This window comes from Anopheles arabiensis, chromosome 3 (genome assembly GCF_016920715.1).
Source record: "Anopheles arabiensis isolate DONGOLA chromosome 3, AaraD3, whole genome shotgun sequence".
In the NCBI taxonomy this organism is placed as follows: domain Eukaryota; kingdom Metazoa; phylum Arthropoda; class Insecta; order Diptera; family Culicidae; genus Anopheles; species Anopheles arabiensis.
Genome location: NC_053518.1, coordinates 53,230,989 through 53,255,643, shown reverse-complemented (window position 1 = coordinate 53,255,643; position 24,655 = coordinate 53,230,989). Strand labels below are relative to the sequence as shown.

The 24,655-nt window shown below is 37.9% G+C and overlaps 1 protein-coding gene across 6 annotated transcripts in view; it reads left to right on the top strand.

Moving 5' to 3' along the window:
• LOC120899514 (protein spitz-like) overlaps positions 1–24,655 on the top strand; it is a 109,581-nt gene that overhangs the window by 18,712 nt on the left and 66,214 nt on the right. For all 6 annotated transcript variants that reach the window (XM_040305466.1, XM_040305464.1, XM_040305465.1 and 3 more), the window contains one exon: positions 13,743–13,841. In XM_040305466.1, the coding sequence (XP_040161400.1) occupies positions 13,743–13,841 (99 nt within the window). The remainder of the gene's footprint in view (positions 1–13,742; positions 13,842–24,655) is intronic.

Genomic DNA, 24,655 nt, shown 5'->3' with positions numbered 1-24,655 from the left:
TTGAAGAGAAATATAGAGCATTCGGAGTTGAGCACTCGAAGCAGACGGACGCATCCCGTTTATCTTCTTAACTGGCGCAGTCGTAAAGCGAACATGCATCCTTTCTCATCCCGGTTTATCCATCCCTGAGAGCATATCAGCGCAGTTGCGGAGAGAATCAAAGCGAAGGACAGAAATTGCTCGAGAGCGGAGTGCGTACAAGCACGGAATTTGCTGAGAGACAGCGTACCACCTACGCACAAAAGAGAAGAGACTACATCGACAGACAACTACAAGCACAAACAAAGCGTGTAAGTAGAGTGACACGAGTGACATAAAAAGTGCAAAATCCACCACACACGATGAATCAAGAAAATAATTTCACCCAAGAAGAGCTCTTGGAACACATAAGGCGTTTAACCGATACACAGAATAGCCTAGTCGAAGAAATGAATAAGATGAGGGCGGTTGTAAAAGACGATCCAATGCTTTCCTTTAAAACGCCAGATCCTATAAAAAATTTACCAATATTTAATGGTAACAAAAACGAGACACAAGCTTGGATAGAAGACACCGAAGCAACGCTTAATCTATTTGACACCTATAAGGGCACACAAACGTACGAACTTATTGTTCGAGCAGTGAAGAGCAAAATATTAGGAGAAGCGAGAGAAGCTTTGATAGCTGCAGGGAACTTTAACACGTGGCCAGAGATAAAAGAAACGTTACAGAATTGCTTCGGTGAAAAACGAGATCTCACGTCATATGTTCAATCACTTTTTTACGAACAACAAGGGAATAAAACGCTAACGGAGTTTTATCAAACCCTAAAAAAACTCGATACACGCATAAAATCTGTAACTTCAAATACGGAAGACTATAAAGATCCCAGCCAGGCAATGAATAAGTTCATTAGCTTACTAACACTAACGCGTTTTGTCGATGGACTAGATGGTTCACTAGCGTCGCATGTTAGAAGCTGTAAACCGATAAATTTGGATGAGGCTTTTTCAGTGGTAAAAGAGTACACGAACGCGGCGTATAGAAAGAGTACGAATTACACCAGCACATCACAAACACAGAGAAATGCAATACGCGGTAACAAACCTGTCTCAAACTACGACCGTACACGATCAGATAAATTTAAACCGATGAGTAAGAGAGATGACGATGTAATCATGAGAACAATGTTATCAAAAATGCAGGTCAATAGCCATGAAGCTGGTACAGAACATAACTCAAATGAAGTAGGCGAATTAAATTGGTCAAATATTTCTAATCGAAAAATTCCAAATATAAGAAAAAATAATTTCATTCCTTATCTGGAAATAATTTCAAGCGAAGGAAGCCTTAAATTCTTGGTGGATACAGGGTCGAACAAAAATTACATAATACCCAAAAACGCAAATTTTGAAAATTGTTTTGACGAAAATGGCATTTTTGTTAGTAACATTAATGGAAAACATGCAATTAAAAAATCATTGCTGCTCGACATCTTTAACATTAACAAGAAAATTAAATTTTACATTTTTCATTTTCACGATTATTTTGATGGATTGATAGGCTTTGAAACACTTCGAGACCTTGATGCGTATTTTGACGTAGGGAAAAACATGCTTAAGATTGGAAAGAAAGAATATCAACTTAAAAAGAAATATCCAGACTATCAGACTATTAACAATAGACAATTAACAAAAACATCACACTGGACATCACTGGAAGCAGACGCTCATATTGACGCTCCGTGTTTACATTTGTGATAAACGGTTGTTTTGAGTCCATTACTCGCTAAATTGTGTGTGATCGGTTGCTGTGTAGTGTGTGGATCCGTGTTAACAGCAGTTTGTTTATCACCATTAATATAAACCTGTTCTGGCTGCATTTATAATTACGTATTTTGCCAACAAGCCAAAATTCACCCATATCAACATGTCTGCCGTGTGTCCTGTTTGTAATATCGATATTGGCAATACAGAGCACTACGTGTGTGATGGTATTTGTAAGGGCATTTATCATTGCGGCTGTCTGGGTATCAACAACACCTGTATCAAGGAGCTGAAACGCTCAGCTACACCCCTATCCTGGTTCTGCGGTCAATGTAAACAAAATCGTCAAGATAGTAAGTCAGTTATTGAATCCATAATCAACACTGCAATAGCCGATATAAAGAAAGATGTTTTAGGGCATTTCGATCAACAACTCTCGACAATGTTAGAAACACACAAGAACGATGTATTAGTGTCTCTACGTCAACAACTAGCAGATGCACGAGCTGTGTCCTTAGCACCAACACCCACTTATACTGCACCATCACTAATACCTTCATATGCCACTGTAAATTCATCAAATACACCACGAAATGAACGCACTGATCACACCACAGATGAACATCAATTAGCAAGTGCACCTAAGCGGAGATTGGTTGACCGCTCACCCCCAACCCATAGCCTCCACCTGTCCCTCCAACAAGGCATGGTACAATCAGGAACTGCACTGAGAACGGTACCTTACCCAGCACAGCGCCGATTTTGGATGTTTGTCTCACGTCTCTCACCTGATACAACAGAAGATGAGTTAATGTTATATGTACGACAAAAACTAGGTATAAATGATGTGCTAGTGTTCAAGCTGCTACCAAAAAATCGTATCTCAGTAACTTTTATATCATTTAAAATCGGATTTCCTGAATCGTTTCGAGATCAGGCATTATCCCCGTCTATTTGGCCAATAGGTGTGGTGTTCCGAGAGTATGAGAGACGCACAGTAAATTTTCAAAACGTTTGGCGGCCCACGATCCCAAACACTCCACAAATAATTCCCGTCACAGAATCACAGACGACAACAATTGGGTCCACACCCCAATCTTAACCAACACCACTACAACAGCCACAACCGATAGAACAACATCCACAGACACCGGAACAACACATATAACCGAAATATATTATCAAAACGTCCGAGGACTAAAAACTAAAACAAATGATTTTAAACTATCACTTACTGAAAACGATTATGAAATTATTTCCTTAACTGAAACGTGGCTAGATGAACATGTTCCAACTAGTTTATTGTTCACTAAGGATTACAATGTATACCGCATGGATCGTAACGAAATGAACAGCTCTCACTCTCGAGGAGGTGGCGTGTTGATCGCTGTACGTTCAACAATAGTATCTCGTGAGTGCCGAGTTCCGATTGGGTCGCTCGAAATGGTGTGGGTGAGAATACAACTCATCAGAAGCTCTCTCTTCTTAGGGTGCGTTTACATTCCGCCTTACCTCAGTGCCAGCGATGAAACGTTTCAATGCTTGTCATATTCAATCGACAAAATTCACGACATTATGAGACCAAACGATAAACTGATAATACTTGGCGATTTTAACCAAAATCGAATTGAATGGAGTAGTGGTTCTGCCCAAAGCGCTATAGGTGATAATCATATAATTGATATCATTGATATGTACCTGTTAAAACAAATCAACAATGTGAAAAATCAAACTGGACGAATATTAGATCTTGTATTAGCTGATGACAACTTAGCAAATCTTATGACCGTTAAACAATCTAACTCTACAACATATTTATTACCTGCTGATAATTATCATCCACCTCTAGTCATATGTGTCAAAATGGAAAAAACCTCTGCTCCGCGTGCTTGTTCTAACAGCAACCAACGAAAACTGAACTTCTTTAAAGCCAACTATACTGCACTTAACACTGAAATAGCAAATACGAATTGGAACTTTCTATATGATGAAGGAATCACAATCGACGACGCAGTCTTAAAATTCAACGAAACATTAACAAATGTCATACGTAAAACAGTTCCTCAAAAAAATAAACCACGCAAACCACCCTGGGGTAATCGCCTTCTAGCAGACATGAAAAGGCGAAGTAAAACAGCGTTACGAAACTTTGAGCGTCATAACACAGTTACAAACCGAGAACAACATCGTATTGCGTCGAGAAGATACCGTGCATACAACAGAATGCTTCATGAAAATTATATTACTCGTGTCCAAAACAACCTTCGTAGAAATCCAAGAGCATTTTGGTCATATATAGACTCAAAACGAAATAACAGACAAAGTATTACAGAACTGTCATACAATGGTACCACTGCATCGTTAGAAAGTGACATTTGTGAGTTGTTTGCTTCTCGGTTTCGTGATATATTCAGTCCTCGCATTATTGATCAAGAAAAAATTAACGAAGCCACTTGTAACACTCCTGCTGACATGTTAGTGATGCCATTAATTGAAATAAATTGCAAAATGGTAGAAGCTGCAGTAATTAAATTAAAAATGAACTATAATCCTGGTCCAGATGGGATTCCATCTGTTGTACTAAAGAAATGTGTCATCACCTTATTGCCGTATATGACACAATTATTCCGGATCTCATTCTCTTCCGGAACGGTCCCGAAGATCTGGAAAACTTCCTGGATGACGCCCCTGTTCAAAAAAGGCGATCCAAACCTTGCAGAGAGCTACAAAGGAATTACGTCAATGTGTTCATGTGCTAAAGTGTGTGAAATAATTTTTCATGAGATCCTGCTGAATGCATCTCGGCATTATATCTGCAACGAACAACATGGATTCATGCCGAAGCGTTCAACATCCACAAATTTGGTAAAATTTGTCTCGGATTGTTTGAGTGGCATGGATATTGGCCTACAAACAGACTGTGTGTACACAGATCTGAAAGCAGCTTTCGACAGCATATCACACGATATGCTGCTCGCAAAACTAAAAAAACTAGGACTAACCGAGAGTTCTTTCACTTGGCTTCAATCTTATTTAATAGACCGACTATATTGTGTAAAATGTGGACAAGTTGTATCAAATCCGTTTTACTGTACATCAGGTGTGCCTCAGGGCAGTAATCTTGGACCGCTACTTTTTCTGTTATATATTAATGATGTGAGTTTTGTCCTGCGTGATGTGAAATTTTTAATGTATGCCGACGACATTAAGTTATACTCGTTTTCCAAAGACACTAATTCCCTCCAAATGGCTCTGGACTTATTCGATAAGTGGTGTAAGCGTAATATGTTATGTCTGTGTATTGAAAAATGTGTCGTTGTGTCCTTTACTCGTGCACGTCTACCAGTCTCACATAGCTATAGGATAAACGGACAGCTTCTTCAGAAGAAAAAGTGAGTGAAATACGTGACCTAGGTGTTCTACTTGACACAAAACTGACTTTTAAAACGCATTATGAAGATATCATCAAGAGAGCAAACAGAACTCTAGGTTTATTGTTTAAAATGACGAGGGAATTCAACGATCCAGTGTGTGTGAAAACTTTGTACTGTGCATTAGTTAGGCCTATATTGGAGTACTGCTCAATTGTTTGGTGTCCATCTGCAGAAGTTTGGAAAGAGAGAATGGAAAGAATCCAACGCAAATTCACACGTTTTGCGATACGGCGACTTCAGTGGAGTGATAGTAACACTTTGCCACCATACCATTCGCGTCGTTTACTGCTAGGATTAGAGACTCTCGCTGATAGAAGAAGAAATGCGCAAGCCTTGTTCATTGCTGACCTACTTTGTGGAAATATTGACTGTCCGGAAATATTGGAACAAATTAATTTAAATGCAAACAGGCCAACCACCAGAAATCGACAATTATTAAGAACTAATTTTAGAAATACGCAGTACGGATCTAATGAACCCATTACGGTAATGATGCGCGAATTTAATGCACTTGCAGGACATTTTGATTTTAATGAAACGACACGACAATTTAGAGAGCGAATACGATTTGTATAACATTTCGTCTTTACCTATTACTATTATTATTATTACTAAAGCTTGTGTAACCATTATAAGGCGGACTCGCAACTAAGAAATACAATACAATACAATACAACAATACCGACGAAGTACGTTTCATCAAAATTGAAACAAAAAGTAAAAACGATCTTGTTGTTGGTGAAGAAACAGGTTGTGGACCATATTCCATTCTGCCAGGAATTCACAGTAGTGATGGAACAAGCGCACTAGTTGCAGTAAAAAATAATAATAATATGGATCAAGAAACTAACTTCAATGAGCTTCATCTGCACGAAGAAGAATTTGTAGAAACAGAAGGACCTTCTGAGCTGTCTGAAAAAAAGTTTAAAGTAATAGACAATTATCTTTCCCAACAGGAACAAAAGGCATTACAATCTCTAATTGATGAGCATACAGAAATAAAACACTTTGCAAATGAAAAACTCACATTTACTCATGCTATCATGCACAATATAAGAACAATAGATAACATTCCCATCCATACAAAATTATATCGATACCCCCAAATTTTTGAAAGCGAGGTACAAAATCAGGTGTAAAAAATGTTAAAAGACGGTATAGTACGGGAATCAATTTCCCCATACACATCACCAGTATGGATAGTCCCAAAAAAGGCTGACGCTACAGGATTAAAGAAATATCGTCTAGTAGTTGACTATCGTAAACTCAATAATAATACTATTTCAGACAAATATCCCATTCCGGATATCACTGATATCTTAGATAAATTAGGGCGAGCTAGCTATTTTTCTACAATTGATCTCGTGTCTGGTTTTCATCAGATTCAAATGGAAGAAAAAGACATAGAGAAAACTGCTTTTTCAATAAAATCAGGGAAATTTGAGTTTACTAGGATGCCTTTTGGGCTTAAAAACGCCCCGGCAACATTCCAAAGAGTGATGGATGCAATTTTAAGGGAGTTTATTGGAATTTGTTGTCTCGTCTATATGGACGATATAATTATATTTTCTAGTTCATTAGAAGATCATGTCAAAGATATTCGTAATTTTTTTCAGAAATTGAAAGATGCTAGACTAAAAATTCAAATTGAAAAATGTTACTTTTTGCGAAGAGAAGTTCAATTTTTAGGACACACAGTGTCTGAAGATGGCGTTAGACCAAACTCCGATAAAATAGAAATAATTAAGACATGGCCAGTGCCGAAAACTGAAAAGGAGCTTAAACAATTTTTAGGCACTATTGGGTACTACCGGCGATTTATTAGAGATTTTGCCAAAATGATTAAACCTCTAACACAATTACTTCGCAAAGAATCTGAGTTCCAATTTACATCCAAAGAAATAGCATGCTTCGAGAAGTGTAAATCTTTATTAACAATGGATCCTATTCTAGCCTATCCGGATTACACTAAGGAATTTATTCTCACTACCGACGCTAGTAACTTCGCAGTAGGAGCAGTGCTATCTCAGGGCCAGATTGGTAAAGACAGGCCAATTGCTTATGCTTCTCGGACTCTGAATAAGTCAGGAAAATTATTGTACCACTGAAAAAGAACTCCTCGCAATTGTCTGGGCAGTAAAACAGTTTCGACAATATTTATACGGTCGGAAGTTTAAGTTGGTTACTGACCATCGCCCATTGATTTATGCTTCATCAAGTTTAAATCAAAAGATAGTCCGATGGAATCTAGTTCTAACAGAATTTGATTTCGAAACAATGTATAGGCCGGGAAAGGAAAATGTGGTGGCTGATGCTTTGTCAAGAATAAGACCAAATTTTGCATCTAATGAAATAGGAGTAAATGAGTTGAATGGTGACACAAACGATGAAATGACAATACACTCGTCAGACACGAGTGATGATCATTACATACGTATCACAAAAAAGCCTACGAATCTCTTCAAAAATCAGTTGATTTTTCTTGTTGACTTCAATGTAGCAGAAACGCATGAGGAAGTTTTCCCTAAGTTCCATAGGTTCATAATTTCAAAGCCGCAATATTCTGAGGAAGATATTGTCCACATTATTAAAGAAAAAGTTAAAATTAACGGTACTTCTTGTATTCATTGTCCCAATTCACTTATCCAGCTCATTCAAGAGACGTACAGAAAACACTTTGCAGAAAACAAGATATTTAAAATTTACATCTCTTTAACCTTGTTAACAGATATAAAATCAGAAGTAGAGCAAGATGATATCGTAATGAAAACCCATGAATATGCGCATCGAGGAATCAAAGAAAACAAAGCACAAATTCTAAGCAAATATTTTTTTCCATCTATGGATAAAAAATTAAAGTATTCATTCATACTTGCAGCATTTGTAGGAAAAGTAAATATGACAGAAATCCTCCAAGATTGATTCGCAGCTCTAACTATGCCATCAAACCGTTTGAAAAGGTCCATATTGACATATTTTTCTTAAAAGGAAATAAAATGTTAACAATTGTCGACGCATTTTCGAAATTTGCAAACGTGATCCCTTTACAAACAAGAACCATTATAGATCTTAAAAAGGCTATCACAGATCATATCAGGATATTTGGGAGACCCAAATTAATAATAAGTGATCAAGAACCGGCTTTTGTATCCATAGATTTTGTTGGTTTTCTTCAAGATCTAAATATAGAAATCCATCACGCCAGTGGAAGCAATTCCAATGGCATAGTAGAGAGATTCCACTCAACCTTCATAGAGTTGTATAGAACATTAAATAGAAGATACAATAATTTGGAATTTTTCGATAAGATCAATATACTAGTTGACATTTATAATCATACTATCCATTCGGTTACAGGCTACAGACCAAGAGAATTAATTTTCAACGTTCAAGGAAAAACTGATACGATTGAAATATTAGAATGCTTCAACAAACTGCAATCAAATGTAAAAGTAAGACTTCAAAAACAAAAAGAATTAATAGAAAATGGAAATAAGAATAGAGAACTACCGCATAGTTTAAGCCCCGGGGAGAAAGTATTTGTAAGAGTTACGCAACGAAATACGAAAGATAAAGAACCATTTAAAGCTTCTGAAGTAAAACAAGATAATGAACTAACATTTAGGGATTCGTTTGATTTTAAGGTTCATAAATCAAGGATAAAAAAATGAAATGTTATTTGTTAGGATTCATTAAAACCAAGCGAGGACGCTTGGAACTGAAAGGGGAGCCGTTGCACACACATTTGTAAGCGATAGTGTTAAGAACATGATTATTTATTTTATTTTTTATTTTATTTTTATTTTATTAATTGCTCGGCCACGTTGGGTTACAGCAATAGTGCTTACTGACTATAGTATACAATTATTCACGAAGGAGTTGGAAGGAGTTTATGGTACGGAAAAGGAGCGAAGACGGGATCGGTAGACAGGATAGGATATGTTGAAATCGAACAGATCAGAAGTACTATTAAAAGACGACATAGCTCTTACAAAAAGCTCATTGCGAGCAAAACGTGTACGACATATAGGTAACTGGAGACGAAAACGATAACGTAAGGTGCGACAAGGTGCATACAAATGTAAGCGCGACAGAAGTGAAGGAGTATCAATCGTATTGAGCAATATGCCAGCGACGAAAGAAGCCTGAGCGACCGAGAGGCGGTGCTCCAACTTGGCAAAGCCTAATAGAGTGCATCTATCGTCATACGAAGGAAGCGGAATATAGTGATGACCCAGCGACCTACGAAATACGATCCTTGTAAAACGTCTCTGGATCCTCTCAATCCTTTGGAGCAGAGATAGTTGAACAGGAGACCAGATGACACAGGCATATTCCAAAACGGAACGGACCCAACAACAATAAAGGGACTTAAGACAAAAAGGATCACGAATTTCAGTGGACATGCGACAAATATAACCAAGACTTTTGTTGGCCTTGTTGATGACATAGTCCGTGTGCTCCTTGAAAGAAAGACTCGGGTCAAAGAAGACGCCAAGATCCTTAGACAAGGACGCACGGGGAATAGGGGCATCACAGACACTATAAGCATGAGTTATACTTGTAGAAGATCGGAAGAAAGACAAGACAGAACATTTTTCAGGACACAGGACTAAACCGTTAGAAGCACACCATGTAGAGAATTTACAGAGCCAGGATTGAAGGACTAGACAATCAGCTGTAGAAGATACAGGAAGAAAATTTTTAACGTCATCCGCATATAGCAAGAAGCCGTTAGGAGGAAGGATCGAAGTACAGTCATTGAGGAATAGAATGAACAGTAAGGGACTAAGGACACTACCTTATACTAGGATAAGGATTAGATTGAAGAGAAATATAGAGCATTCGGAGTTGAGCACTCGAAGCAGACGGACGCATACCGTTTATCTTCTTAACTTATGTATATATATATATATATATATATATATATATATATATATATATATATATATATATATATATATATATATAAATATACTAGCTGGCCCGAGAAACTGAGTTATTACAAAAAAAAAAAAAATATTCCATTATTGCTTTTTTACTTGGGATAGTTATATCGTGCCCGTATCCCCTCAGGATCCGATCATCGAGTGTAAACCGCCAGGCACCATACACCAAGTGTCAAAGTGCTGTAACAACAACAATCCTGCTCTGTGTATTTGTAGAAAATCATTAAATTAAGTTTAGTGTAACATCTCAACGATTTTAAAGTCTTAAAACCTATTCTCATACCACCATAAGGTGTGTGCAAAGTTTCGTTGAAAATGATCCAGCCGTTTCGGAGTTTGCTCGCAACAAACACCGTGACACGAGATTTTTATATATACAGATATATATATATATATATATATATATATATATATATATATATATATATATATATATATATATATATATATATATATATATATATATATATATATATATATATATATATATATATATATATATATATATATATATATATATATATATATATATATATATATATATTATGTCTATTTAAACATTCTGAATAATCAACTTAAGTATTTGTAGTCGACACACATTTTTTACAAACTACTTTGTTTGAGGAATGCTCTACACATACTGGTTTACAACATAATGAGCATTCTTTTCTTGTCGCCGTCCGTTTTACACAAAGGTGACATTTGCCTTTTTGTTGTATTCTACCAGTTACATCTCGTCCCTCCAAAACATGAGGAACATTTACAACTAATGGATTTGGGGCCCTTTCCGTTTTAAGTTCGTAGGCTGAAATTTCAGCCTGTCAGCTGTTTGGATTGTATAGCAGTTTTTGAGCAGCTATCTAAGTCGGTATAATGTACAGGTGGGCTTATCTCAAGATGTATGAATTTAGAAGGCTGATTTTCATCGCTTCTGCTTCTGAATGAAGATTGTAAGAGTGTTTTGTGTATTGAAAAAGTCAAAAAGTGATGATTCGCTCTCCTTGGTTCTTTTCTCTTTCTCCGGAAGGCGATAAGCATGCATATATTTGGTCTTTTAGAAGGTAGGAAGATTCAGAATCGCAGATACACCAAATTTCAATGCCATATTTTGCTGGCTTGGAAGGTATGTACTGAGTAAAACCAGTTCGTCCTCGATAAGTGAATAATTGCTCATCTATTGTTAAATTATTTCTTGGTTTAAACCAAATATTTAAGTTCGTATTCAGTATACCAAAAATTTGTGGAATTGCAGCAGCTTTATCAGTCTTTTTGCATTGCTCACGAGTGGGTCCATTATCGAACCGAATAAATCGAGTAATGGAAATAAATCTCTTTAATCCCATTGAAGCTCGAAATAATAGATGGGAATTAGTTTTCCATAATTCTTCCAGAGCTAAATCGTTACTGTGTGTGACACCAGCTTCTATTAGTATTCCATTGTACGCATCTAATTCTGAAGGTGTTAAAGGTTGCTATTGAATGTTTGAATCAGGATGCGAGGCATTGTATTCGGCGCAAAATTGATCCGCTTTTCGATTTGTCTCCCTTATTACAATTTCACAAATTGGAGTTGAAAGGAATAATTTAAATGTGTCCACAGCAGATTTGTCTTTCGTTTTTGAGGTGGGACCTGCTGAGTTATCTTTAATGACATTATGCATAAGCATCTTACGTTTTGGTGGAGGCTGCGTGGTCCAAATTGTACCATCTCTTGCTGTATAAGATTCCGGTGCATTCTCTAGTTCATATTCATCGTCAAAATCTTCATCATCTGTTTCATCGTAATTATACTGAGGTATTTCAATATCCTCAACATCGGAATCATCAAAATTTGCCATCGATGCTATATCGTCTTCTTCTAAATATCCTACAACTTGTTCACTCAGTTCATCTAGTATTTTCTGGCGATAGTTTAATTTATCAGCATCACTCAAAGATTCTAATTTGACTGGAGAAAGTTCTAACCACTCTATATCCGTCATTGCTGTGAAACAATACAACATGCAATCAGTATCCTGTCTTTTTCATCATGATATTTTACCTGATTGTGCTTTTTCAATACTAACTTACTTTTATATATTAAATTTACAAAATCAAGAAGTAACCACGGCCGAAATTGAAATAACAATGCTGGAAAACAATTTTGCTCTGACAATACATTCTGAGCCAGCCGGTGATAATAATGAAATTAAAATTCCCAAAATTCGTATGCGTGCGTGGTTTTCTGGACCGATGTCGTAGGTGTGGCCAGATTTTATTATCCGTTATCGGTATAGAGAGGTTTATACATTTGTTCTTACACATTTGATCCTACTGATAATAAAACGCGATCAAAACTAACACCAAAATAAAATGTATGAACATCAAAGTGTATTTGATTTATAGAAAATATCCATAATTGGAGTAAAAAGTTGAGGACTGCTGGTTTATCGAAAATCTTAGCAATACGAACAAATGGATAATTCTGGTCACTTGGATTGTCATAACATTGGTTGAAAATGCGCCCGGCTATTTAAAGTCGGACATCGCTGGTTGAACTTTGGTTGCTTACCAACTATTGAATATTTGCTTTTAACACAAATCCAAAAAAATAGTAGATATCAGTGTAAAAATATTACGCAAAATATACTAAGACCGGGACATGGTTTGGTGTAACGGTTTTTATTCAAATTAAAACTTGCATAACTTTTTTTTACCTACAGAAAAATTCTGAAAAATTTATGCAAGGCGTGTCATACATAGATCTAATAGCACTAAGAGTGAATTTATCGTGAAAATTTTGTAAAGTAGTCAAAAACAATATTTTGACGTTTTGTCATTTTTGTCATGTCAACAAACCTCTCAACTTAAAAAAAAATGTTACATTAAAACGATAACGAGACGATATATGTACATATATAGAAACTAAATAAGTTGCTTTATTTTTCATCCGAATATTGCATCGTATTTGGATAACGCGTTTAGAAGTTATAAGCCTCCAAAGTCGCTAGCTACCCGGGTAGCCCGGTTGCCTGGAATATGATGTTTTTCCGGTTGCCAGTGACAGGGTTAAGGTCAGGCTCAAGTTGAGGTGACAAGATAGCATGGAGGCCAGCATCTGCCATTATGTCCGAGATAACGGATTGGGAGACGAAGACACGAGATCGTGAGTGGTATCGGGCACTTCTGCAGGAGGCTAAAACCGCGAAGCGGTTGTAGCGCCAAAGCTTGTCAAGACAGCAAAGCGGTTGTAGTACGGGATACGTAAATAAGTGAGAATTGTTTTGTGCTTTTTGTGTAGTGAGATGCTTGGACTGTCTATATTTGTATACTGCCGTTACGGTTAACTCGTTCGTCAAAAAACATTCGTAAATGATTAGTGGACAGGGGTGTACCAATATATTGGGAAGTACAAAATATAGACGGTTTTCTAATTTTTGGTGTAGTTCAAAGTTTGATTAAATGAATGAAAATGAGCGTCGCAGCAGACGATCCCGAGAACGTACGAGTTCATCGGTACGCTGATTTTTATGTCAAGTTATGAAACCCTTTTTCAAATTCGTTATAGTCAAATTATCTACATTTCGAAGCATTCAATAAGCTATTAATTTTTATTGTATTTTTCTATTTTTTAGGAAGGAGGCGAATAGATTTTATGATTCAACAATTAAGCAAGACATTGGTGTATTGTGCTATGATATTTATTAGTTTGAGCTTTTATTTTCCGATGACAGGTAAGTGTATGCTGCAACCAACGATGTTCAAAATTAAAATTAAAATTTGTGCTTTATAATAGCTTTAGTATTCAAGTGTTTACTGGCTCTATATAAAAAAAATGCCGTAAGCACAATCTTTGGAAAAATGTCAGGGTGCCCACTCAACCGGGAAAACTGGACATTAGTTGTGAATTTTATTTTTTTCGGGAAAAAATCGGAAATTTAAAAAAATAATGTTAATGTTTATGTAACACAAAATATACTACTACTACTACTACTACTACTACTACTACTACTACTACTACTATTACTACTACTACTACTACTACTACTACTACTACTACTACTACTACTACTACTACTACTACTACTACTACTACTACTACTACTACTACTACTACTACTACTACTATTACTACTACTACTACTACTACGACGGGGAGATAGAGAAGGGGGGGGGGAAATTAAAAAAAATAATGTTAATGTTTATGTAACACAAAATATACTACTACTACTACTACTACTACTACTACTACTACTACTACTACTACTACTACTACTACTACGACGGGGAGATAGAGAAGGGGGAAGGTACACACTTACAATTGTGGATTCTGTCTGTGGCAATTTTTTGACGCTAAACAATGTCAATGCAATTTTGTTTTGCAAACAAACAATGTCGGTTTAAGCGGTCTAGCAATGTCTGGTAAGCGGATGTTGAGTCCGTTGTCGGAATAGACCACGCTGGGCAAACCACGTCTTGCCACAAACCGACGAAACGCCGCTAGAAATGCATGAGTTGATAGAGACTCCACAAGCTCGATGTGAACAGCCTTTACTGAAAAACACACAAAGAAACACACGAGACACGGGTAGCTCTCCTGGTCCTGGTCCTGCCATTAGCCTAGTAAATCGTGACTTCTTGGGTAGCACCAACGGAAATCTGCTAGAAACTTGCATGGCTTTAGCGCGATGCAAGCGGCCACCAACTCGGAGTAAACCATTACCGTCCAAAAAGGCTCCTAATGTCTTCACTGATGATTTGGGACGTACCGTTTGTCCAGCAGACAACTCCTTTATCTCAGCCGCAAAGTAAATCCGTTGTTCCCTTTTTACCAGTCGAATTTTCGCCTCTGCTAGCTCGCTCACCAACAAAACACCTTTGTCACCTGGATCCTAAAAGCTTTCGTTGGCAACAACGAATAAATCTCATACAATACGCAGTGATCCCCAGTAATTTGTCATAGTTGGAAAATCGATCACACCAATCATCGCTCTCGCTACTTACTGCGGCCACCAATGAGCTCTTCCTTCGTTCCAATAACTCCTCTTCGGGAATTGCCAACACACCGCTGGCATTTTTCTTCCATTCTTCCTCCGATAGTTGTAACCACCCGGGACCATGGAACCGCAGCTTCGATGCTAACAGATCGTTCGGCATAGCTCCACGCGATACAATATCGGCAGGATTGTCAACGCCCTTCAAGTGCATCCATTTTGTAGCCATGCGTCAATTCCTGAATCTCGGATACCCTGTTCGCTACGTACGTAGCCCAAGAATGGGATGGTGCTCGAATCCAATGCAGCACGATTGTCGCATCAGTCCACATAAAGGTTTCCACGTCTGGAAGTCTCAACGCTTGGCGTTCCACTTTCGGCAACCTTGCCAACCTTGCTAACGCTCCACAAAGTTCTAACCGGGCCATACTGACTCTTTTCAGCGGCGCAGGATGAGACTTTGCAGCAAGCAACACCACTACCACTTCCCCGCTGCTACCAATCGTTCTAACATACACGCATGCCCCATAAGCCGCTTCGGATGCATCCGAAAAGCAATGTAGTTGAATAGCAACAAGATTATGCACAACAGCATGGCGCGAAAACTCAACCTCCTTCAGCAACACGAGTTGTGATTGAAAAGCATACCATCGTTCTTGCATGACAGCCGGTATTTCTTCATCCCAGTCATTAGTTGCCAACCACAACGATTGCATATTTATCTTGGCCCAAGATGTCACAGGAGCCACCAGCCCGAAAGGGTCGTATATACGTGCTACCAAAGAGTAAACCTTTCTACGGGATCAGTTCTCGTTGTTCATCTGAATGTTCGATTCTATGTACAGTTGGTCCGATTCTGGTAGCCACGCGATACCTAGAGTTTTTACTGGCTCCTCTGGAACTTCAAACATTTTTACGTTGGATGTTGCTCTGTCTTCCGCTGAAACGCTAGATAAAACATCTGGTTTGTTAGAACTCCATTTAGTTAGATGAAATCCGCCCTTTATCAACAATAGCGTCAGCTCAGCTTGCAACCTAACTGGTTCTTCTTCGCTAGAGGCCCCACCAATGTAGTCATCGACATAGAAGTCCTCTAACAACGCCTGTCTCGCCAAGGGAAAGTTTTCCCCTTCATCAATTACCAATTGTTGCAGTACTCGAATGGCCAGAAAGGAAGACGGGCCAAGTCCAAATTTGACACGCTGCAACTCGTAGACTTCGATGGACTCAACAGATGAGCCTCGCCATAATACACGTTGAAAACGAGTGTCGTCGGGATGCACCTTGACTTGCAGATACATCTGTTTTATGTCTGCCACTAATGCCACGCTCCTCATCCGAAATTTCAGCAACAACGCCAACAAGTTCTCCTGAATCACAGGACCAGTCATTAACAAATCATTTAGAGACTTACCACCGTCGGTAGAGGCCGATCCATCAAACACAGGTCGTACCTTTGTACTGGTACTGGACGCCTTGATTACCGGATGATGCGGTAAGAAATAATGACCATGAGCTTCCTCAGAATCAGGGATCGCAGCCACCTTGACTAACATCCCTTTGTCGATGTAGTCGTTGATAACCGCCGTATACTTTTGTTTCAACCATTAAATCGTCCAACATAGTATACGTGCCACAAGTAACATAATTGCTACCTTCAGAAGCCAGCGGAACTTTCCCAGTTGCAACCCATCCAAAAACAGTGCTAATAAGTGTTGGGAGCGCTGGTAGCTCGAGCCTAATTTTACCACGGTTGTCCGGTTTAAAAAAAGTCGCGTAAAATTCGGAGCTCAACAATAAATCCACTTCAGCATCACTGTCGAAATTAGGATCCGCGAGCACAAAAATCATCGGGAGATTCTGCCTGCTAATTTGGTTTCCAGTTACCGGCCTGTAGCTAGAAATTCTCGGCAACACTAGAAACTGCATACGTTCTTGATAGTTAAAACTTTTGGAACGTATGACAGTCGTTACCAACGTCGTTATGTCCACTTTCGAATGTCCAACTCCCGATAATGCCGTTTTACTTTCGTACTGCGGTAACTTAAGCCGCGCAGCCAAGCCCTTTGTCATCAGGTTCACCTGAGACCCACTATCGATCAATGCTCTTGCCGACAACCATTTGTTACCACACGCACGCACACTCACTATCGTCGTTGATAATAACACAGAAGTGCACTCTCTGTTCGATGACGCGTTCACCACCACATTTTGCGTGCCACTGGTAGATAGAATTTCTTCACGCACCGACGGACCGATCGTTTCACTTCCATTTTCACCGTGCAGAAGGGAATGATGTTTACGATTGCAAATATTGCATCGCGCACGTGACCAACATTTTGCTTGAAAATGCCCTTGCCTCAAACAATTAAGGCAAAGCTTCTTAGCTTCAACCACTTTACGACGACGCGGCAACGTTAAACTACGAAACGAGTCACAATTTTCCACCATGTGCGATCCATAACATTTTGCGCACTTTGCTTCTGCAGCCACATTCGACGCAACACGACGTTCACCTGTAGATTTGGCCTATTGGCCTATCCACAGCAAACGCGTCCATTATGCGCGTCTGTGTGCGCAAAAAGTTTAACAAATCCGTCACCGTTTTTGCTCACTTTCTTCAACGTGCCTTTCCCACTTTTGTTGGGTGCTTTCGCCCAACTTTGAAATGATTATCTGAATAATCAAACATCCCCACTGTTCGGTCACTTCACCTAACTGCTTTAAAATTTTTAAGTTCCTTTCGAAACAATCAATAAGTCCATGAATATCCACCGTGTTCATGACTTTCATCCGTGGCCATTGTAGCATCGCGTTAACATGACGCATTTTCAAAATATATTCGTTTGAATATCGCTTTTTCAACGCATCCCAAGCCACGTCATAATTCGCATTGCAGGCTTGCAAAGTATCCACCACTTTCAGCGCTTCACCTTTCAGAAAACCCTTCAAATAAAGCATCTTTTCAACCTGCGACAATTTCTCGTTCTCATGAACAGTAACAACAAACATGTCGTGATACGGGAGCCATTCGTCATATTTTCCGGAAAATTGAGGAAGCGTCAACTGAGGCAAACGAACACTATTATAATCATCGCACACGCGTTCCTGTTTCACGCTCGGTATCTCCGCTTCAAGCCCGCAGCTTTCCCAATAATTTTCCTTTCAATAGCATGACTTTGTCTTCGATCTCACCATAAAGCACATCGTTATCTTCACTGTCATCTTTTGCGCGAATATTTCGAGCCAAAACCTGAAACTCCCCCCAACGCTCGTTCAATAGATCGAGACGAGGCGTCAATTCTGGGAAATCACTCTCTTTGTACTGCGCCAAAAACGTGTCGATTCTTGTCAACGATTGCACGACTCGGTCGCGCTCGCGCTTTAGGATAATCATATCCAGTTCTTCTGCTTGTGTGTGCAATTGTATTGTTCGGACCCGACGCGTCAGAGAAACCGGCAAAATCTTCACTAACCGACATTTCGAATACGCGACACAAAATGCATACACACGCAAAGAACACCCACTAGCACAATGATTTCTCACGCTTTCGCGATTTTTTCTTATTCAGAAATCCATCAACGCTCGATACGGAACTTTCAGATTTCACACGCGTTACGCGATTTTGCCAAAAGAAATCACACAAAGTTCTTCACTTTAACCAGTCAACCCAAACCGCAAGTATTAGACCATCCTGGTCACGGCACCAATGTTGCGTTCTGGAACATGGTTTGTTGGTTCCTTTCCCCCTTGACGCCCCTACGCCCTACGCTGTGTTTTGTTGTGTCGTCGTCGATCGCCAAAGGAGACAAAGTAAAAGAACACGTCCGGCTCGTCAAGTTTCATGCGCTAGTGCCGCTTTATTCGCCCACATGCTTGAACACAAATTGTCGATCGGCAGTGCTGCCAGAAAAATACATTTTAACTTTTAATTCCCAACTGACAAAACAACCACAAAAAATTCAAAATGACCGTTTCATAACCCTTACATTCCAACAGTTGGGTTGTGGCGAGTAATTAGAATTTTTAATTCATCAGAGTTACGGCTCATGCTTCTGATATTCCAGGACATGGCAAAGAAAGGTGTATTGTTATTTAACGGAGGATGGGAATGTGGAGAATGAATGTTTGAAGTTCTAAAAATATAAAAAAAAAAATATAAAAAATAAGGTGTGATGTATGTGGTCATTGTGGTTGAGAAGTTTTCTTCCTCTCTGACTTAGTCACCTCCATGAATGGGGTATTATCGGGTGAGAGAAGAGGCTCCTCTCCCTTAGAAAATCGGGTGAGAGAAGGGATAGGGATGGGATATCGGGGGGGGGGGGATCTTTGTTGAGGGTGTTTTTGGAGGGGGAGGGAGAGAGGTTTTTTCCCTAAAGGAAGAAGAGCTCTTTGAGAGGGTTCGTTTTTTAAGCGCTTTTGAAGAGGTCGCTTTGCTTTCGTCCAGATGGGACGTGGAGCAAGAAGAGTCTTCAGAATCTTCAGATTGGTCAATTTTTTCAACTTATCTGTGGTTTTGTTCAGATTATAAGTATTAATAAGTTAGGTTTGTTCGATTTGCATGTTTTTGATAGTTTCTTTGAGTAGATCAGTTTCCTTATTTAAAATATCATTTTCTTGTTTAAGTTGGGCAATAATTTCATCTTTTGGTCAGGGTTGGCAACAGATAGAGTGAGTTTTTTTTTAATAGCTCTTCATTTTGTTTTTGTAAAATTGGCAATTTCTTCATCTCTAGAATCTGGTTTAGTAGAAGGAGCAACGTTTGTTTGAGAATTGGGAGACACAACTTGAGCGAGAGTGAGCCGATTTTGAACTGCGCTCTGTTTATATAGGGTAAATGTACCAATAGTGGTGCAATTTGTAGTGGGACCGATGTGTTTTAATTTTTAATTTTTAATTTTAATTTTTTAAAGTGTCAGGAAGGACAATTTCTGAATATTTTAACACATATGTTTTGGAATATGTTTTATCTTTGCAATCACAACCATTTTTACCCAGAAATACATCAAATTTACGAAAAATACATATTTTTGTGGCTGCTTCGTTGTAGCTATAATGGTGGTATGGTTCCTATAGTCGTTGTATTGTGTTCCTATAGTGGTGGTAAACAAAGATGCATCAAAAACGGTGTATAATATCAATGAAACTTAGTTTCGAAGCTGTTTTCGTATTAATAGCAAGGATTACTGCCATAATATTGGTTTCTTGTGTAATTTGATCGTAAAAAATGAATAAATTTGATTGATGAAAATATTCACTAAAGTACTGCATCACACCTGTCGTCAACCTGCACCCGGAAGAGTGTGCTTGATTTGAAGTTAATTTTTCATTCAGCCAGCAAAGCGATTTTTGGCCTGTTTTTGGTAAATTACCTACATAAAACTCATTTCTGTTGCTTATTTTAGTGAAAACAGTACGACATGTCCAAAATATCGCCGAAAAAAATCTAAAATTACCTGTTTTTATTGATTTTAGAACTAGGACCACTATAGGAACATGCCTGTTTTGTGTACCTATAATGGCGCTATTTTAAAAAACACTTAAATGTGCATAAATATGGTCAAAAGGCAAATAATTTTAGTAAAACAATAACATTTCATAACAGTTATGTTGAAAAACTAGTAATTGCGTGGTTATGTGGTCATTTAGAACGTTAACAGAAAAATGAGTTTCGTTATGAAATCCTAAGGATTTTGGAAAAATGTTGACATATTTCACAAAATAATGGATTTTTCGGTCACTAAGTAACGGAATGGCCCCATTTAACTTGTAAACTCTTTGTAAAAGGCTAAAGAACATTTCACATTAACTTAAATAACTTAATTACTTTTAAATTGTCGTATGGTACGCATTTTAGAGCAATAGCACCACTATTGGTACTACCACCACTATAGGTACATTTACCCTACAGGGTGTTCGAGATAAATTTGGCAGTTTCTGAGGGAATAGGAAAGAAATTGTTATCAAATTTATGTTAAACATTAAAAAAAAAATTACTTGATTAAATGTCCTATTAATATCTGTCAATAAGTGTGCGTGTATGTCATTCCACCGAACTTTCCCATAACCCATAACTATAATATATCTGGAACCATACTGCAACGTTGCCAGACTTTTGGGGACTTAGGCGTTACCCTAGACTTTAAATTGAATTTTCATCAGCACTACTCAGATATTTTAGACAAGGCCAACAAAATGGTAGGTTTCATTCGCAGACAATCGAGAGAATTTTCCGACCCACACTGCCTCTTAATGTTGTACAAGTCTCTTGTTCGTCCACTGCTTGAGTCTTGTTCTGTAGTATGGTCTCCTTCATCCAGCGTTTGGTCCAAAAAATTGGAGTCAGTACAGAGAAAGTTTACACGTTTTGTCCTGCGTTTTACCCCGTGTCGCAATCTTGATCCTCGTCCGTCTTATTATTATTATTATTATTATTATTTATTAATCTTCAACGGGCCGTTATGAAACTAGGTGTTTACTGTTTGGGTTAGAGACGCCTGAAAAGAGACGAGAAGTAGCTCAGCAAAAATTTATGTCTAAGCTTATTGTCTGACGCACCCGAACTACTAGCTAGAATTAACTTAAATGTAACCTTTAGAACATTTCGTAACTATCGAGTACTTAAAACTCAACTGGCTAGACGTGCTTATAGTGAAAATGATCCCATGACTGCGATGGCTCTTAAATTTAACGGTAATTATGATAATTTTGACTCGCATCACGCGACTCATTTTTAAACTGTTTACTGTACTGTGTGTTATGTAATGTATTTGTTCGGTTACTGATAAGCTATGTATTGCTAGATTTAATTTATAGGGTAGTAATAAGTAATAATTAAGTAATAAGGCCACCTCGCTCGGCCAATTACTTCCATAATAAACTATACTATACTATATAAGGCAAAGCATGGGTTTGGGATAATATGTACGGGGAATCCGTTGGAGTGGGCAAAGGCGGATAACAGAGGGGGCACAGGTTGCAGCAATACGGAGGAGGAAATATATGGTAGGAATTATTTAGTTGTTAACTTTGCGAGTAAAACGACACACTTGAGTAACTTTTTGATATTTCAAATTGTCAAGGACTCATTCATCCGTCATGTTTTTAAGATCAGAAGTAAAAACATGCATTGGACAGTATTGAGTGGTAGTATGGGGTATGCTGGTTATAAGTGTTCCATTGAAAAGTTTTGTTAGAAATTGAAATCTTTTATAACGAGGCAAAGATCGGGTTTTTTAAAGGTAGTTGGAACCATTAATAATTAGGTTATCTTGTATCTTTCTTCCACAATACCACTTTACCTCTGAACATAAGGTCCACCTGACTAATGTCTTTAAGCACTCACTTCTTAAAAACTTTCACTATCTGTACACCTTACGTAGCGCTTTGAGAAAAGCGAACAACGTAAAGTACGTTGGCATAGTTCTTAAAAATGGTCAAGTGGTCAAGTTCCGTTGAAAAAATGGCAACTGATATCATATTGAGAGTCTACTAAATCATTTTCATCCGTTTGCTTTCCGCTGGTTTGGTGTTTCGGGCAAATGACAATGCTCTGTATGTTCTCCAGCTCGACTGTTCTTGAAACATGTGATACATTTTAAGTAAAATTTTTCAGAACTGGGACTCAAAGTACTTAAAAACTGCATTAATATGTTTCTCCATCTCGTCTCCTATCATTTTCTATCATTTTTCTAGCTCACCTTTCCTCGCTGAGTCCTAGTATCATGACATCATGGTGTTACCGTTACACGAGATTTTGCTGCTGCATCTTAGTAGACTGTTTTCGCTATGGTAGAAGTCGGCCGTATGACCTTGGCGATTTAAACATGTTTTAATTCCTGAATTATTTGATGCACCTTAACAGATTTGGCCACTTTCTGTGTATCGTATAATTAAAAAAAAACATGTTTGTAACAACTCACTCATTCAAGCTATTACATGACCAGCTACGATGAAATGCAGCATGACCCATCAACCAAATGTGACCAATCTCTTTTCCTGACATTATTGGCCATGACAAAATACACTGATTCCTTGGTAAAATTTAAATTTTTGGACATTAAACCGCTTCTTTCGTTAGATTAACCGTCAAGAATGGCTACTTACATGGCAGTTTGTCACACAATTAGTGTCAGAAAAATGGCCAAACTCTGATCAAATGAAGCAACGAGACCTCCCACACATTTTGAAACATTCAAAAATGGGTAGGATAGGTTATGCATAAGTTAAAGATATGATTTTCACCATCATGCTCCATTCATTTAACTCCTCCGCCATTCGTGCCTCTCTGGCCGCTGGAAGTGCAATTAAAGCAACAGAAATGCATTAATTTAGAACAGGGGCCTCCAAACTTTTTAGTTCGCGGGCCGCATTGCTTTAAGCGTAATAATTTAAGCCGAATCCGACCGTTGTGCAATCGAAGACGAAAATTGTGTTATTGAATTGGACAGAGTAGCTTACACCATCTGACGTGTGAGCAAGTGGTAGACAGCGGTGTTCATACAAAACGACTATTGTTACAAACAAGTGAACAGTTGTTTTATATGCTGGTAAACCCTGTATCTAATATGTAAATTTCTATTCTAACCTTACTTTATTATTAAATATAATGAAGCAAATCAGAACCAAATACCTTTTGGTCCTGCTCCAGATTATAGACGGATGTAAGGAAAATAATTATAAAATTATACGCATAACAGGAAAATGTTATGAATGCATCAGCATCTATTGGCGTTTTGGGAGAAGAAACTCCCAAAAGTCATGACAAACTAAATATTAGGATAGAGGGGAGTATGCTACAAAGAATATTTTGCAAGAAAGAGAATGCATCCAGAAGCACATTTTGTATAATGAGCTGTATTCCTCTGATTCGTTAACCAGTTCAATATCAGTAGCTACTCGCACAAAAACAAAGACAGAGTTTAACTTTACAAATGAAGTAAATACTTTGTTTATAGCTATCGATGAATTTTGATTTTTTCGGATAGTTGTAAAACCAAGAACATCGGATTTTTAGTTTTATTACCCCTTCTGAAGGCAGTTCAGGATTTGGAAAAGTATTGGATGAATATTCAAAGACAAACAATATGGGCTGCTTTTCATTACGAATTTGAGAACTACTTTATTTCAATGTACCTGCTGTATCTAATTATTTAAATGCATTTATTCATGTCTTTAGAAATGTGAATTAGACGTCAGAAGCATGTAATAGCATCCACCTAAGTTGCTTATGAAATTTTTTAATATTCGTACTACCTGTGAGTAAAAGTGATGAGAATTAGCTACAATTGTCCTATACAAAGCAGAAAATATTATCTTAAGCAAAATTATTATGTTTTTTCATATATTATGGAACATTACAGTATATTTTAAAATGGTTTATACTATTAGAAACAACAAATACAAGAAAAAAACACAAAATTAAAAAAAAGCAAAGATCCCTTAAAACACTATTTTATGTAGCGCCACCTGGTGGTATGGATGCGAACTACATATAAAATGTTATTTACTATCACAACACTTTACTACAAACGATAAAAACTAACAATTTCTG